This window comes from Schistocerca gregaria, chromosome 3, assembly GCF_023897955.1.
Source record: "Schistocerca gregaria isolate iqSchGreg1 chromosome 3, iqSchGreg1.2, whole genome shotgun sequence".
NCBI lineage: Eukaryota > Metazoa > Arthropoda > Insecta > Orthoptera > Acrididae > Schistocerca > Schistocerca gregaria.
Window position 1 is genome coordinate 536207085 of NC_064922.1, and position 18791 is coordinate 536225875.

An 18791-nucleotide genomic window follows, 5' to 3' on the forward strand; every position below is an offset into this window, starting at 1 on the left:
TGGGAAGAAGATAAAAACTAGTCTATTCATCTAATGTTCCAATGCTAGAACAGAACAAGAGCATAGAACAATTAGAAAAATATGCCGGACGAGGATATCACATGGACCTGCCAGCAAAGGTCACCAGTTTGAGACCATGGCAAGGCAGCAGCTCTGTGAACTAAGTTCCTCTTCGGACTTAGTGCCACAGCAGGGTTGACCACACCAGGTCATCTCCAGGAGCATAGCTGACTCCTGTGGGAGGGAGAGGGGGGGCAGTAGAGTACTTCCCGCAGCACACACCAGGAACCATCCATCACTGCCAGGTGGGCATCTCAGCGCGTTGGGCATTCCCCGCTGTGACGGCACCTGATAGCACCAGTGGTCACAGCAGCCACAGCAGTGTCGAATTCGCACACCATTGGCATGGTTTGCATTTTCTGTACAAACTGACCCATCCACCACTGCCATGTGGGCATCAATCGTGCTGTACATCCCCGTCCCAGTGACGCAACCAGACCGCGCCAGAGGCATAGTGGTCACAGTATTGTCGAGTTCACTCACTGCTGGCGGTAGTCCCGTACAGCTGGAGTACGTGACGAGGCCGTCAGTGGGGTTCAGCAAGGTGCCAGCAATGTGGGATGTGCGGGGAGTCAGCTCACCAGAATTCAGAGGCCAGTTGGCCACTGACCCAGTGTGTCATGACGAGCAGATGGCCACTTAAAGAACTTGTCACATGTGCAGCTGCTTTTCTCTGGAGCCAACTGGGTACCCACCTTGCCTCCATTACCTGCTCGCACCATTCTGCCCTCTAGCTGCCCCATCCTGCACAATATTTACCCAAACTTCGAGTAGGATGTCAGGTGTGAAAGGAGCCACTGATATCCATGTTCAGGTCAAGGGAGCTGTGGACCTTAAAAGTTTGAAAAACACTGATATAAGTCGTCAAGCACCTGGCAGAAGGGACACAAAATCAGTTAAAGATCCTGAGATCAAGAAGAGAGCTGTTTTAAAAATATTTTCTTGGTTTCTGAAACACTTCAAAAATTGTGTGGCTGTAGATAGCACGGTAAATTACGTTATCAGGTAAATGTAGTCAAAAATGACACTGAACATGTAAGATGTTATTCTAAAATGTAATCAGTGATGCGAAAAACGAATCCTACATGTTTAATTCATGTATGAAGTGTAAAACTTGTACCTCCTAAGCTTCAGTCCAGCTTAAATAATGAAGCTGACTAATTGCAAGATTAGAAGTCAAATGGAAACCATTAATTGCTGTTGACAGGCAACCAAACTTGGAAATCTCATGGTGCCATTGCTGATATAGTGTCAGAAATTGAGAAGCAAATTAATAAATATAAATTCCATTGTTTCATTAAAAACATACAGCCTTTTACCTTTAAAAGAAGAAAGCAAAATGGATCACATGAAACTGGAGGGCTACATATAGACTTTGTAAAAAAATGTCTTATGCAAGAATAAATTCAGAGTGCACATTGGACACACGAGAAAGTAACAGTTTTTACAGCTTGTGCCTTTATCAGTGAGAATTTAACACACAACTATTTCTTTTTTTGTGTTTTTACATAATATTATAGTTAATCTTATGCCAAAGCTTCCATGCCTTAACAAATCGACAATTTGTTCAGATGTCTTTAATTCCCAATCTTAAAATGAAGAACTCATTATCCAATTTGTTTGCACTGCAGAAAGTATAAGAAATAGATTGGAATTGGTTATTCTTTGCTACATCTCAAGTTTTAGTCACAGAGGATGCTATTTGTGGTTAAATAAAGACAAGCTTGTGGGAACAGGTAAAATCCAGGAAATGGCGTGTTGGCTGTACTTAAAACTTTTGTGGAAGTGCAAAAACTCAGATTCAAGCAAAATTCACGTTTTATGCTTCTAAAGAAGTGCTTACTGAAGAGTCGACTCTGAATAAAATTTGGATTAATGACAATCCCATTTCTCATTTCAAACATATTATTATTTTTTGCCTTACAGCAATCATAATGTTCTAGTCGGAACAGCACCAAAGACCCAATTGATCAAATATCTCGTCATAACTGAGGGCTTAATCCTTTATAGGCATGCTACATATTCAGAAGGTATACTTATTCTTCTGAGGAATCAGATGCTGCAAATGAATACACATCTTCAACTGATGCTGGAAAGGACGTGGATGTTGATTTGATAAATCCCGGATGGGTTATCACTGTGGAAATGTTAAGTCATAAAGGTTTAAAACAACATTTCTATGGAATCCGTGAAAGTAGAGCTGAAAATGGAGAAGTTAATGTTATGCTTTTGAAACCTATTCCAAAAGGCAAGAATTTGTTCATATCAAAACTGAAAAAGTTTTAAAAATAACAAATGAACCAAATAGTATTCAAAAGGCAGTAGGTATTATTACAGATTTGTTTAATTGGACCAGTAACTGTCTTAATTAAAATAATAAAAAATTGAAATTGAATGGTTAAGTTCCGAAACTGTATAATTTACGTATATTTTCAGTTTGATAGGCTACAAAAATTTCATTAATAATGACAGAACTTGCACAAGTACTGTACCGAACCAAGAGTGTCCCATACAGAACTATTTAATATTTATGTAAGCAAGGTCTTAAGTTTTAGGTTCAATTATGGCACGCCTCAAGTATTTCGGTGACGGCCTTGAAGCAGTGGATACACCGGTTCCCGTGAGATCACCGAAGTTAAGCGCTGTCGGGCGTGGTCGGCACTTGGAGGGGTGACCATCCAGGCCGCCATGCGCTGTTGCCATTTTTCTGGGTGCACTCAGCACTTGAGGAGCGACTCGACCGAATAGTAGCGGCTTCGGTCAAGAATACCACCATAACGACCGGGAGAGCGGTGTGCTGAGCCCACGCCCCTCCTATCCGCATCCTCTATGAGGATGACACGGCGGTCGGATAGTCCCTGTAGGTCACTCGTGGCCTGATGACGGAGTGCTTAAATTATTTCACTTTTTATGTATTTGTATTTAAAAAGGAGGATTATAATACAAATAATTTCACAGAAAATATTGAACCTGCACATTCACGTGTGGTGTGAGATACAGTTTATGTCCCACACAGAATTTTTTATCCATATGACTCACGGACCTAGCCAAGGTGGATTGGCTGCATGCCTCAACGATACAGGCAGCCGTCCTGTAGGTGCAATCACAAAGGATGGGTCTCCCTGGAGGGGCCAGAACCAGAGCCAGACAAACGAGGTTCCTGGAAGGGAGCAACAGCCTTGTCAGTAGTTGCAGGGACAACAGTGTAGATGATTGATCTGGCCTTGTAATATCAGACCAGATGACTGTGTTGTGCTAATACTACCAGGACCACATGAGAATAGTTTTCCACTCAAACAGCATGTTGTTTGCGAAACCCCTCATCCCCAGCTTCCCCAACCAAGTCGTTACCTTTCCTTGGGCTGCCGGCCGGTGTGGCCGTGCGGTTCTAGGCGCTTCAGTCTGGAACCGCGTGACCGCTACGGTCGCAGGTTCGAATCCTGCGTCGGGCATGGATGTGTGTGATGTCTTTAGGTTAGTTAGGTTTAAGTAGTTCTAAGTTCTAGGGGACTGATGACCACATTTGTTAAGTCCCATAGTGCTCAGAGCCATTTGAACCATTTGAACCTTGGGCTTTTGATAAGACTTTTAAACATAAATGTAAATATAGTGATCCTTGAAACCTTTTTTTAATTTGACATAGCATAACAGCCACATAGATCAGCAGCTTGTGGTATAGCGGTTACCATTGCTACCTTAGGTCGCAGGGTGGTGGGTAGGTTTGATTACTGGATGGGTCGGCGATTTTCGTGACTTAGGGCCTGAGTGTTTGTGTTGCCCTACTCATTTCATCTCATGAAACGCAAGTTCAGACTGAAAGACTTGCACCAAGGGTCCAATTAACACGAGACATTGTCTCCCACCCAATTATGTGACATGATTTCCATTTTCCAGTACTACACAGACATTCCTCTGTAAAAGAAAGAAATTTCTGAATCTTAACCCTCGTAATACCAATGGGGTGGGATACTTCACGTAATCGACTCATTTACTTTACATTTTAAAATTTTGAAAAAATTGTTGTTTCTGATAATTTATTATAGCAGAGTCCACAATTGTTTTGAAGTTTTCAGTAAAACCTAACCCAAAAATTTAAGTTATGGTAGTGAAATTGTAGTTTTGCAGATTCATATACATATTTTTAAGTTCAGGACCATATATATCTTAAAAAGTATGTCGTGAATAAAAGTCAACGACAATTTTCTGTACTACTCATAAAGTACCTCTCCCCTTGTGTGTACTTTATGAAAAACGCGTTAGTGTTGCTAAAATTGTGCAAAAAGATATTTCAAGGTTCTGTGCCATTGAAAAATGGTGTTGTTAATAAAAATTAACAACAATTAACAAAATTTAGGTTTTCTTTAAATTTTTTGTGTTAGGCATAAAGTACCCCCTCCTCCTTGGTAGTACGCCTTACAGGAGATGTGTTGGTACTCCCTATGGTTAGTCCACTGCTAAATATTAAAGAAAGAAATAATTTATTTCCATTTAAGGTAATTCCTGAGTTCTTGAAACGATTTCAGTGACAGTGGAAGCAAAGACTTTCCAGTAAGCATGAGCCCACAAATAAACCGTTCTGAAAGATTAGTAAATATGTGGTTATGAGCAGCCGCTGACCTCAGTGTGACATATTGTCCTAACTGGTAAAAATGCAACCTTTTCTATATTGATTCCATTTAACTGGCCTCGAATTTTACCTATGAACTGCTGTACCTTGTGCAACGTCGAGGAATGTCGTACATGGATGAGGGAGCATGGGCACATTTTGCTGTTGATGTAAGACTACATCTAACGTGCCAATATGGTTCAATATGGATACGTCTTTCACAACCTGTACCTAGGTCTCCGAGGACACCTGACCTCACTCCTCTGAATTTTTCTCTTTGAGGTCATTTTAGAAGTGAAGTGTACAGTACTTCGGTTGATACAATTGGAGAACTGGAGAAGCGAAATGTTTATTCTTGTCAAGAGTAACGAGACGATCTGTCGTTCTTTGAAAAAATTAGCAAATCACTGCAGAGACGAGTGCAGTCTTTCCACCAAAGGAGTGGAGGACATATCCTTCGAGAGGTATGAGAGAACAGTAAATTGTAACACGTAACGTGCTGATGTACTTTTGTATCGATTTTTAAGACAGACCACGTGAATTTCACCTCAGTGAGATGGGGGCTTAATCGAAACTTTTCATTTCCAATACATTTGTATGAGCTGGGGCAACACTTCATAGTGAACTCACATGGATCGTTTGCGGACCTACGTTCGCTGGAACGATTTTGTGTATATTATCATATAGTTTCACACATCCCAGTTGCCATTATTAATTTTGATATACCCTGTATACAAATTTTGCCCATGGCCGCTTCAGACATCCATTAAGTTTGGTGCTACAATTGGCAGTTTGTGTATTTTAGGAATTAAACCGGCGCTGAGTGCTGCAAACGGCTAAATACAAGAGGAAACTGCAGTCGTTTTCCGACAGCAAGCAGCTCTACCGTGTTCTTATATGATGATGGCATGCTCTTCGATAAAATATTGCAGAGATAAAATAGTCTCCCATCTGGATCTCCAGGTAGGCATTACCCAGGAGGAAAAACAAAATTGACATTCTATGGGTCGAAGCGTGTAATTTTAGATCACTCAGTCGAGGAGGTACGCTAGAAAATTTAAAAATGGATAGGTAGAAGTTGGATGTAGAGGGAATTAGCGAAGTTTGGTGACAGGATGAGCAGGACTTCTGGTCAGGTTGGTACAGTGTTATAAATACAAAATCAAATAGGGGTAATGCAGGAGTAGGTTTAAAAATTTAAAAAAAAGGAGTGTTGATAAGCCACCATGACCAGCACAGTGAATGTATTTTCATAGCCAAAACAGACATCAATCCAACACGACCCACCACAGCTATAATAGTTTATATGTCAACCAGCTCCACAAAGGATGAAGAGTGTCAAATAATGTGTGATGAGATAAAATAAATTATTCGGATAGTTAAGGGACAGGAAAATTTAATTGTGATGGGGAACTGGAATTCGATAGTAGGACAAGGACGAGATGTAAAAATAGTGGGAGGATATAGATATGGGGAAAGGAATGAAAGAGTAATCTGTCCAGTAAAATCCTGCACAGAGCATATTTTAATCACCGCTAACACTTCGTTTAAGATTCATGAAAGAACGTTGTATCCGTGGAAGATATCTGGAGGCATTAACAGTCTTCAGATTTGTTGTAGATGTTTAAACTGTAAGATATTTATAGCGTAACCTGTGGACTCTGACAATAATTTATTGGTTATAAACTGTAGATTAAGGCTGAATAAACTGCAAGAAGATAGGAAGGTAAGGATATGAGACCTGGAGCTTGTTGAGAGTTTCAAAGGAAGCATCAAGCAAGGACTGACTAAAACAAAGGAAATGAATAGAGTAGGAGGCGAGTAGGTAGCTATGAAAGATGAAACAGTCAAGGCAACTGAGGATCAAATAGATAAAAAGGCAAGGCCTAATAGAAATCCTGGGATATCATAGAAGATTATGAATTTAATTGATATGAATATAAAAATGAGGCAAACAAAGTAGATGAAAGATAATACAAACATTGAAAAAAAGAAACTGACAAAGTGCAAAACGGCCAAGCTGGAATAGCAAGAGGACGAATGCAAAGCTATAAAAGCCAATACAATTAGGGGAAAGATAGCTACCATCTGTAGGAAAACTAAAGAGGCCTTTGGAGAAAAGAGAAGCAGCTCAAAGATATCAAGAATTCAGATGGAAAATCAGTACTAAGCAAAGAAGAGAAAGCTGAAAGATGGAAGGAGTGTATAGAGGGACTAAGTAACCTTGAAAGCATTAAGGGAAGAGGAAATAGATGAAGATGAGATGGAAGATACGTTACTTCTAGAAGAATTTCACAATGCACTGAAATACCTAAACGGAAACAATGTCTCTGGAGCAGGCGACATTGCATCACAATCACTGATATCCTAGGAAGTGGCAGCCATGACAAAACTATTTCACCTAGTGTTCAAGATGTATAAGACAGGTTAAATACCCTCAGACTTCAAGAACAATGTTAAAGTAAGGCACAGGTATGCACCGAACACTAAGTATGTTTGAGTTAAGAGAACACAAGCTTCCTTCTGTGAGGTACATGTTAAAACAGTCCGAGTAACTTAGCATCAGGCCGTTGCGCGCAAATTCAAGCGGCTCGCCGACACCTTTAAAAGATTTTCAGACTGTTTCTGACCATCCTATAAACTCTGCTTCTTGTTTTGTTGTTTTAGTATCTATAGTTTACTGGATTTTTTGAAAAAAGTCATAAAATGTAAACACCTATTATGTAAAAAAAATATGGCGAATAAAGTGCATATTTCAGGTTTAAAAAAAGCACTCCGTCTTCAGGCCACGAATGGCCTCCCGGGACCATCCGACCGCCGCGTCATCCACAGTGGATGATGCGGATAGGAGGGGCGTGGGGTCAGCACACCGCTCTCCCGGTCGTTATGATGGTATCCTTGACCGAAGCCGCTACTATTCAGACGACTAGCTCCTCAATTGGCATCACGAGACTGAGTGCACCCCGAAAAATGACAACAGCGCAGGGCGGCCTGGATGGTCGCCCATCCAAGTGCCGACCACGCCTGACAGCGCTTAACTTCGGTGAGTTCACGGGAACTGATGTATCCACTGCGGCAAGACCGTTTCCATGATATTTCAGATAGAAACATAAAAATCATTTTACACATATCTATTCTACTGCACAAGTAACCCAGTGCATTATCCCCCGAAACCGCCTATCTAACGGCTTCCAAGGGAAACAAAAAGTTTATTTTCAATATTTCATACAATTATTGAATGAATTTTAAATTTAAAATTTCTGTCTTAATATACGCACGAAGAGGTATAATCTTCTGTTAAAGGCGTGACTCAGTAAGTCAAGCATTACAGTTAGAGACTGCATATATGTCTTCAGACAGCGTAACTCACTGCTTGCGAACACCCAGACTATATTCACCCAATATTTGAAAATGAGAGCACAAGGCGAAAACCTTTTCCAAACTTTTTCTGGCTAGTATGCTTTAACGCCAAATATACAGAGTGAGTCACTAGCTATTAGCACCTAGAATAACTCCGAAAGTACCGGGTGATCAAAAAGTCAGTATAAATTGAAAACTGAATAAATCACGGAATAATGTAGATAGAGAGGTACAAATTGACACACATATTTGGAATGACGTGGGGTTTTATTAGAACCAAGAAAAGTCCGACGGATGGCGCTTCATCTGATCAGAATAGTAATAATTAGCATAACAAAGTAAGACAAAGCAAAGATGATGTTCTTTACAGGAAACTCTCAATATGTCCACCATCATTCCTGAACAATAGCTGTAGTCGAGGAATAATGTTGTGAACAGCACTGTAAAGCATGTCCGGAGTTATGGTGAGGCATTGGTGTTGGATGTTGTCTTTCAGCATCCCTAGAGATGTCGGTCGATCACGGTACACTTGCGACTTGAGGTAACCCCAAAGCCAATAATCGCACGGACTGAGGTCTGGGGACCTGAGAGGCCAAGCATGACGAAAGTGGTAGCTGAGCACACGAGCACCTCAAACGACGCAAGAAGAGATCTTTCACGCGTCTAGCAATATGGGGTGATTCTAATAAAGCCTCATGTCATTCCAAGCATTTGTGTCAATTGTTACCTCTCTATCTACATTATTCCGTGGTTTGTTAAGTTTTCAAATTTATACTGACTTTTTGATCACCAGGTATGTTAGTAGCTGAAACGTTTGTGGGACAAATGTTGCATGGGACAACAGGGGCCATAATACGACGTTGGCTTTTTGTTGCTAGGTGAGGTCGCTACAGAGATATGAAGATCAACTTCGTTTTTTTTTCTTTTTTTTAATGGGATGCTGTCGTTTGATACTTGTTTTCTGATAGCGGCTATCAAGACAAATCCAATGATGTGTAATAGTAAGGTCTTTGAAAGTCAACGAAGGTCACAAAGGTGGCATGAGCGTCCATTTACAGAAGGTGTTCGAAGTGATGCCATGGGTATAAATGCAGTGCTGCAACGTTCTTATCATGGATTGAGTGGTATTCCTTATCACTACGGCACTTACCGAAGCACATGCTCTGACAATTCTCTCTCGTATATCGTGTAAATAGTAAATATTCGCCGAATACGGCGTATCCATTTAACGTGCCATTGACATGTTAACACCATCCGACGGATTCGTAATACAACACTAATAGGAACGGTAAGACTAGTATCGTCGAATCAAGTGGATGTGAACGATGTATTCCTTCGAAAAACAAGTCGATATGCATTTCATTTACGGAGAATTCCAACGAAATTTAGTGAGAGCTAGAGACTTATATGCTGATAGATATCTTCAACGTACTCACCCTACACGTCGTACTTTTAAACATGTGTATGATAAATAGAAAACAACTGAATCTTTAGCGCATCGGAAACATGCCCGGCAAAAAAAAAAAAAAAAAAAAATACTAACGAGGAAACGTAAATTGGTACTCTTGCCACTGTGGTTCGAGATCCTTGTATTAGTTTGCGTCAAATCGCAAGGCAATCTGGCATGAGCCATGCTTTGTTCGTGTTCTGCATCGCCATAAATATCATCCTTACCATATCAGTCTCCACCAAGAATTAACTGGTACGGATTAAATGTCTCGCATTGAATTCTGCAGCTGAATTCAACTTCAGATTCAGAGGGATGACACATTTATTAATTTGATTTTATTTACTGACGAGGCTACATTCACGAACCACGGAAATGGTAATTTGCATAATAGGCATTATTGGCCAACTGAAAATCTATGTTGGCTGCGGCAAGTTGCACACCAAAAACCGTGGTCGGTGAATGTATGGCGTGGGATTCTGGAGGACAGAATTATAAGCCCTTACATCATCGAAGGAAATCTTAATGGTAGAAAGTTCACCACATTCCTGCAAGAAACATTAGGTCTGTTATTGGAAGAAATACCTTTAGGAACAAGGAATAGAGCCGCGCGGGATTAGCCGAGCGGTCTAGGGCGCTGCAGTCATGGACTGTGCGGCTGCTCCCGGCGGAAGTTCGAGTCCTCCCTCGGGCATGGATGTGTGTGTTTGTCCTTAGGATTATTTAGGTTAAGTAGTGTGTAAGCTCAGGGACTGATGACCTTAGCAGTTAAGTCCCATAAGATTTCATACACATTTGAACATTTGAAAACGAGTCGAATATCGTAAAAAAAAAAAAAAAAAAAAAAAAAAACACTGCAGCCGAACCGCGAGCACGGTACAAACTAAAAAGAACAAAATAAACAAAGAAGTCGAAGTTAACACCGGAAAACATACAGCTGTGTAGTCAAGTGAAGACTGCAATACCTAAGTTCTGGTGTAACGTTAGGTTTTACCATGTATTTCAAAAAATCACGTAACCGATTGACATATTCCCAGAAAGTAGGGTGGATGGATGTAGGGTCACTATTACAATCTGTTCAGTATTCAGATAAAAGGAACTCAAATGCATGCAAACAATACAGTTCAAAACCATCCTACATAAAAATTATTATGCAAATAAAAATTACAACTATAGGATATTCAGCCGAACTTACCAACTTCAGACTAGTAAACACTAGTCTGCTGTTGGTAAGTACTGCTGGCTTCAGATAGGATACAACAAATCAAAGCTAACTATGAAGCTGTTTAAACAAAAAGATCCTCCATCACTACAAAACACAACAGAAATCAATAAAGACACAGTACTGAAGGACTCTCATCTTCAACACTTCCGCTCTCTTCATAAATATCTCCGGAATCTGGAGCAGTACTAGAACCCGAACGGCCTCCATATTTCTCATTCAAAAGGACAAATAAATGACGAATTTTTTAGCATTACCCGCCAATATAAAAGAGGTAGTATTTTGTTTCTCAAACATAGCTGAGATTTAAAAAATAATTTCTGTCCATAAACGGACAGTGTAACAGCAAATTACGGTATAAGGAAATGCAATTCAAATTAGGCCTATAGACTGTGCTATGTACCAAGAAGTGATATCACAGTAGCCAGTAATATTATGTAACTGGTTAGAGCAAATTCGTCTTGACTCCACAAAGTCATGTCAAAAGAGGTGGGGTCCACATTTTTACGCACTGTGCCAAGTGGAGCAGGAGCAGAGAGTGAAAGATTTCGTCATTTGTACTTGAAATCAAATACTGATTTCAACAACTGATCGACCTACTGTGTTAGTTTTAATATTTTCGCAATACGTATCGTAATTACTACGAAATACCCAAATGCGAGAATTGCAGTTTTAACATTCAGCCAGGTAACAGCGTAGAAAGCAAAAAATTGGAACACTACAGCTACAGTTCTTTGTGTATACACTTTTCACAAGCACCAGAATTACATTTTCTTCTGTGTATTCCACGTTCTTGCTATACTGTGCGCTGTTTGGCTAACCGTTTACTCAGGAATGGAAAACAACGTATTAGTTTCGTAGAAACCATTTTGTCTTCAAACGATTCCGCAGAGACAGGTATAAAATAGTTCTTAAACTTTGCACCTATTACATCCGCGATTACCCATCAAAGAAGATTTTATGTTCTGATACTGACTTCACCAAGATACATTCTGAAACTCTGTTAAGAGAAACCATGAACAATATAAGAAAAAAGTTATTATGGAGAAAATTATAGTATCGAGTCTGATAATATTAGTCTTTTTTCGTCTCAAAAAGTTCGTCATTAACAGATTTCGACATTTGAGGACTACCATAAATCCCAGCTTTCTGCACTTTTTCTTAGTACAAAGTAACAGTATTTAAGATTTATTACCTTTGATACAGCCTCAAAGAACGCACTGTAGAGAGCGCCAGAAGCACCTGCCATAATGTTTTCTGCGATTTCACTAATTGTGTGAAACAAACGGCACAGACTGCGAGCCGTTATCTCGCCACTATCGATTCCATTCACAACTACTTCTGATCCCTTTCGTATCTTTGTTCCGCAGTCCTTGTCGCCTCCAAAGTCGTCAAATAGATTCAGCTGCTTCTCACACGCTATTAACGTTTTTGCGGCGAACTTTAAAACCTCCTGTATTTTCGAACTGAGTTTTTCTGGAATTGGGGATGGACACTCGTAATGACGATCTTCTTCTTGGATCTCCACATCGGACTTCGGCTTTACAGTTTCTAGCAACTTCAGCATGTGTTCTTCCTTTCCGGTAAGGGTTTGCGACTTCTGAGGCCAAGCTGGAGCTAAAGTAGGTGCGTCTAAGAAATCTAGCTCCTCCGGGTTTGACAGACGAAATGCAGTTACAGAGAACCCGCTCGCTTCGCGCGCCGTGAATAAACTTCCACAGTATGCTCTTCGCACATTATAGCCCTTCTCGTCGAGTTGCTTAACTGTTTCGTAAGTAAACAAATATTCTTCAAGTCTCGGATCGTTACCCAGGTTGTTAATAAGCACAACCAACGGATCAGACTGCAGTGTGGCACACGAAGCCGATTCGATTCTCATCAGGCGCTGTAGCACCATTTGCACTGCATTCGCTGGGCTCGTGTAGGGGCGATGTGTTGTTCTCAGTTCCCTGTAATTGCTCGACTGGACGTTTAGTTCGACGACTTCTGCCGGGGATTGACTCGTAATCAAACCTATACTCGGATCAGGCATTATTTCTACTTCGTTTAAGACAACGGCTGATCTCTCTCCTACTAGATTAACACTGATCGTGGTCAAATCTCTGAGTGCGACTGATCGGCACAAATCAAAGATTTCGTCGAGATTGCAACCCCTTTCCGCCATAGCACCGGCTATCTTCTGAATGAGGATCGCACCGGCTAGACCGCGTCGACCTTTGAATCTTTCCGATGGCAACAGGTCATCTCCGACAATGAGGATTTTCACTTTTAAATTTTCATTTAACGCTCTCTCGGCGGCAATACCAAAATGGTAGTGGTGCGAAGAGTAGTTCTGTACTATGATGAGGATACCGGCGGAGTTGTTCCTCGCGAGTTCGCGGATAGTGCGTAAGATGACGTCAGAGGGCGGTGGGCCCCCCGCTCCTACGACGGCGGCAGTCAGCATCCCGGGGCCCACAAACCCGGCGGGCCAAGGATCGTGACCCGCCTCGCCACCTGACAGCAGCTTCACCTTGTCTTCTATTCCTGCGTGGTCTCTCCTCATAACTACGTGCTCGTTTCCGAGGAGGACTAACCCGGGATTCACAGACACGAAGCCCATCAGTGCGCTATGCACTTGTTTCGAGCTCATATTAGGGAGCCACGAAATTAATCACGAACACAACACAACAAACCTACTGAGCACGTGCGCATTTAGTGCTTTTTCAAAGATATACATCGAAATAACAGTGCCGTAGCTGAGCAGTAAACAATCGCTGAAGATCAAAGAAGGCTGCATATTTCGCGAAACGACGCTCTGTGGAATGTGATGAAATGGGGTAACACTCATTTCACAAGATTCCTCCTGGTTTCACTCGAATCAATTTCATCTGTCGTTTTAGATTTCTGCCTAACCACACACTCAGAAATCGTCAAATTCTTCCTTCTATAGTCAGACTGAAATGTAAATAAAATCCAATATTGCAGAACATACTTGTATTACATTCCTAAGGAAGTCTCAGAATGAAGTAACAACGCTACAGGAAAAAAAGGTGCATGTAGCGGGATGCGAATCTACATCCTTTGACGCGAGAAATCGCTACTTATCAAGTGATACTAGTCTCCTGTCTTGGTTATCACAGCATCTGCCGAAGGCTTATCTCGTTGATGCATTATTAACTGACATTTAATTATAATGGTGACACGTTTGTGATAAAGTTTCAATGCTCCGTTACCTTGAAACGGAATAAAACAAGTTATAATGACAAACGTGTTTCACACTTAACTTGTAAATTATTGAAGAGAACAGCTCACTCCTTAGTTTCTTATATGAAAGCATTAACTGTCGATTAATCATTAAGTGACGTTTAATTATAACAGTAATTACAATAAATCGTACCTAGAACGTGTTGTTATGAATCTCTGGTACACGTGCATGAAGTCTTGTGAGAGGCCCGTAGCGAACGCAAATGAAAGGCGATAGCAGTTGTTGTGGTTGCCGATATTGCACGTCGAAATGACGTCAGGTTTGCAGAAAGTCTTGTGAAATGAGAGTTGCCCGTATGAATGTTAAATCCCGTGTAAACGCAAGAATTTGTTTGTCAGATTCACTGTTTTGATTTCCACGGATTTCTCAAACAAGCACGAAGATGAACAAATCAATATTGTCAAACTTAACCTCAGTTTCGGAGCTGCTTCAAGCTGCGTATATTCTTGTACGTCGTCCATAGTATACTGATTATTCTCTCTGCGTCTCGTTGTGTGAAATTTTTATGTGAAAACCGCAACACCTCTACCATTTTGGGGAATGGCCTGTAATACTTGCCTTAGTGTTCACAGTTGTGGAAGCTCAGGGTACAAAGAGATAAACTGCAATAAAAAATATTTCTCGCTAAATCGGCACTGCGAAACATCAACATTCGCACAGTGCGTTATTATCGAAGTCTGGCAAGCAACTAGCGTTTTTTTCTTTTTTTATTATAACCACGCGTGAAATTTGACGAAGTGTTTGATCATCTACGGGGGCCTAGGTATTCGTTTGCCATAACCGTAGACTAAGAATATCTGTACAGTTAGTTTTCATATGTGCAGAGTAAATTGCAGGATCGATTGCGATTTCGGCAGCAGTATCGCCTACAATCGATCCTCGCTTCGACATGTGAGATTTACCAAGCAGTTTCAGCCAGTTTTACGAATGCCACTATGTCATGAAGTTCTACTACTGAAAGTGAAGTGCTATATTTATCAGCAGTGGCAACTGATCTCCGAATTTCCACGAACGTCATAGTAGAAATTTTTTTTAAAAAAAAACTGGAATTTAAAATTATTACTCTTGTTTTGAGACGCATTTCTCGAGAAGTGAAAGGTGCGCTACAGAATACATTAGGTTTTTTATTGACACCTAGTGAGTCGTGTATATTTTTTGTGTTTACTTAAACAATTCATTTTCATCTGACGACGGTCTGGGTACTGTCCCGATGACGGGTACTGTCGCTATAATTTACTCTGGTGATCGCAATTCCAGTCACTTTAATACCTTTTATTTCGTGTGTGAGACATTTAATTGTTGATAAATTTCCTTTCTCGTTTTATCTTCTTGTTATCGTCTTGTCTTCAAGCTGACTGCCAATAGGTAACCTTGTAGCTATTGTTTTAATACACTGAGGTGACAAAAGTCATCGAATAGCGATACGTACATATTTCAGATGGCCGTAGTGTCTCGTTCACTAGGTATGAAAGGCATGTGCATTGGTGGAGCTGTAATGTCTGTAGGTGATTACGATTCCTGCTCGAGCAACGGCACAGTGCAAACCTAAGCGCGCTCCGCTAGGATACTCTGAGCGGCTAACTCTGACGAGGTTTCCTGCTCCAAAAAAGCAATTTGTCTTCTCTTCAGTAGTATTGTCTATTGTCGACGCATGACTACTGCTCATGCATAAATTAAGAGGTATGCAATTCATTGTTTCCCTGCGCCCCTACACGCCCTTTCTACTCATTGTTGTAGCTAACAATCAAGCATTACATTTTTTCCGTCAACAGGTGTTTCCCACAGTCAGTTTAAGCGTACGGTACTCTCCCAGTTCACGCCGTTTCACTTGTTGTGCGTGCACTCTGTCGGAAGATACAGTATTTTAGCCTGTCCTACGAAGTTCAAAGTGCCAACAGGGAAACGTCTCGTGAAAGGGGTAGATTTAGTAAATGCGATTCAGTGCTCAAAAGATTAAGAAAAAGCTTCAACATGACAAGTTTCGGAACTCACAAACATGTGCTTTCGAGAAATCTCTTCGACCAACAACTTCAGAGAGTGAGACTAAGGTGCGCTTAAAGGACAATGGCATTAACAGTAGCCTCTCATCTTTTGATGGTTTCGATACAAGTGAACATGAAGCATTGGGATGCGGACCTTCTGCTGTCCCACATTCAGGTAGACCTAGTAGTGGTAGTAGTGAAGTAATCACAAAGTCAGACCCAGTCACTTGGCCCAATGGCCTAATGACCTCCATAATAAATGAAATTGTACACACATGCTCCACTAAGATTTTAAACTTTGAGTATTCCTTAAATGAGAACATGAGAACTGTTCAACTCATTTTTATCTTAGAACTTTACAAATGGAGAAAAAAGGGATCGTAAATGGCTTGTGTATTCGAAATCTACCGACAAAGCTTTTTGTTTTTGTCGTAAACTTTTTGGATTTCCTTAAAGCAAGCTGTCAGGTGATGGATTCTATGACTGGGTTCGTTTAGGAAATCGGCTTCAAGAGCATGGCCAATCATTTAACCACATAAACTGTACAAAAAATGGCTAAAATGTAAGACACGTTTGAAACAAAAATGTGTTGATCAAATTGACCTTGAACTACTGGAAAAATCAGAGTCAAGTTCTAAAAAGACTCATACTCATCATCAGGGCGACAAGCTCTATGAGCAAAGTAATTATAATTTTCTTGGTTTGATCGAAATGACAACAGAATCTGGCCGCGTTTTACAGAAACATTTAAGTCGCGTAAAAACTCAGGAAATACATGATTATTGTCTTGGGAAAATCATCTCATATATTTTCTTGCTACCAAAGTAAAAAACGGAATTGTTCATTTTGTTAAAGAAAGTATTTTTGACACACTTGACTTTACTCCTGATTCAAGCTACAATGAACAAATGACATTGATTTTTAGGTTTGCAAATTTATCAGAAGACGCAGTGACTGTAGAAGAACACTTCCTCAACTTTTTGAACGCCAGTTTAACAAATGAAGAAAGCTTAACTGAAACCCTTTTGTCGAAACTAGATGAACTAGCACTCAATATTCATTATTACAGAGGCCAAAGTTACAATAATGGCGCAAAAATGAAAGGTCATTGAAGTGGTGTTCAAGCCAGAATCCTAAAGGGCAATTCAAAAACATTTTATATGCCATGTGCCAACCACAGTCTGAACCCTGTGTTTTCAGATGCGGCAAAAGCTACAGCAAAAGCACTCACATTTTTTGGTGTAATTCAAAGAATGTAGCTTGTTTTCAGTGTATTCACTCAGAGATGGGAAATCTTTTTGAACAGGGTACCAACTTTAACAGTGAAGAAGCTTTTAGATTCTTGATGGGAAAGTAGTGTGGAGACTGTCAAAGCTATAAGCTACCATACAGGAGAAGTCAGAGATGGCCCTTCTGAGGTGAGCAACAGCAATGTTGAGTCGAAAACAAAGAGCGAAGAACACTTGCTTCCTGCAATCGAATTATTGTAGGCACTGTCATGTGGTATGACTTTCTCTCTGCCATTAACACAGCAAGCAAGGATTTCAAGCAATAAACATGGACGTGATAGTACTAACTAAATTACTCGAAAGTCTAGTAAAGTTTATTGAGAATTTCTGTGAAGAAGATTGCAAGAACGCCTGTCTTCTCTTGCCATGCATTCAGTGGAGCACGACGTGTTTTCAGAATTGAATTTTGAAGATATTATTGATGAATTGGCTCGTCAAAAAGCAAGAAAAAGATGCTTTGTGTAAAGTTTGTAAGGCAGAAAACACTTATTGTTTATAATCAGCAACACATTTAATTTCTTGTAAATATAGAGCACAGTCAAATGACGAAAACATTTAAGTTCAAATGGCTCTGTGCACTATGGGACTTAACATCTGAGGTCATCAGCCCCCTAGAACTTCTTAAACCAAACTAACCTAAGGACATCACACACATCCATGGCCGAGGCAGGATTCGAACCTGCGACCGTAGCGGTCGCGCGGTTCCGGACTGAAGCGCCTAGAACCGCCCGGCCACACCAGCTGCCAAACATATAAGTGTATATCTTGAAAAACACTTGTGAACGTTATTTGATTTTGAATTTCACTGGAACAGAAGGATTCCTAATGCTAAGTTAGTTTTTATTGTCAACATTTTAGGAATTACCATACCTATTAAGATTCCGTCTATCATTAACTATTTTTCTAACACAACAGCTGGTCTGCTGGAGTAAAAGTCTTTTGATATATTGATAAAATCTCAATGACGAAACTTTTGAACGTGACGAAAGTGTATAATTTGTGTTGGAGGCGGGGCGATGCACGAAAGATTTGCTCATGGCCTGCGCCAGCTAAGACCTGTCCTGCATCCTACCTAAGACGGACGCAGATTCTGACACAGACAACGAAATTTACGAGGTGGGCACTATCCTCAAGTCGCAGGTTTACTGCAGTCTCGACTCCCTACCACTCGGACGACCGGACTTTGCCTGCCCTCTCGAACGCACAGAGGGGTCATTTTGGCCCCCACAATTCAAAAATGTTTTCTGAACTATTATTTCGAAATTTTAAGCATTTATTATATTTTAATGTTTACAAGATTTATAGTCATTTCAGACACAGAGTTGTGAATAAAAAGAACAGACACATATTATATTATTTATTGAGATGTAAACAAATTTCATTGAACCTGGGAATATCCAAACAAGTGTAAACAAGTGACAGGCTTTTCTTTGTTCTAAATTCATAAAAAATTGAATTTTTCATGTTTACAGATATTTCAGCTACTTCATTGTTTTACACAATTGACACATTTGTATTCAGCTTCTTGTGTACATTTTCTAGAAACCATTTCCGTACAAACACTGCACTTGGAAATAG

The 18791-nt window shown here is 40.4% G+C and overlaps 1 protein-coding gene across 1 annotated transcript in view; it reads right to left on the reverse strand.

Moving 5' to 3' along the window:
* Positions 1-13327, reverse strand: part of LOC126355451 (PTS-dependent dihydroxyacetone kinase 1, dihydroxyacetone-binding subunit DhaK-like) — a 63911-nt gene extending 50584 nt beyond the window's left edge. Inside the window, exon 1 of the mRNA XM_050005766.1 lies at positions 11891-13327. Coding sequence (XP_049861723.1) covers positions 11891-13327 — 1437 coding nt within the window. The remainder of the gene's footprint in view (positions 1-11890) is intronic.
* Positions 13328-18791: the final 5464 nt, after the last annotated feature.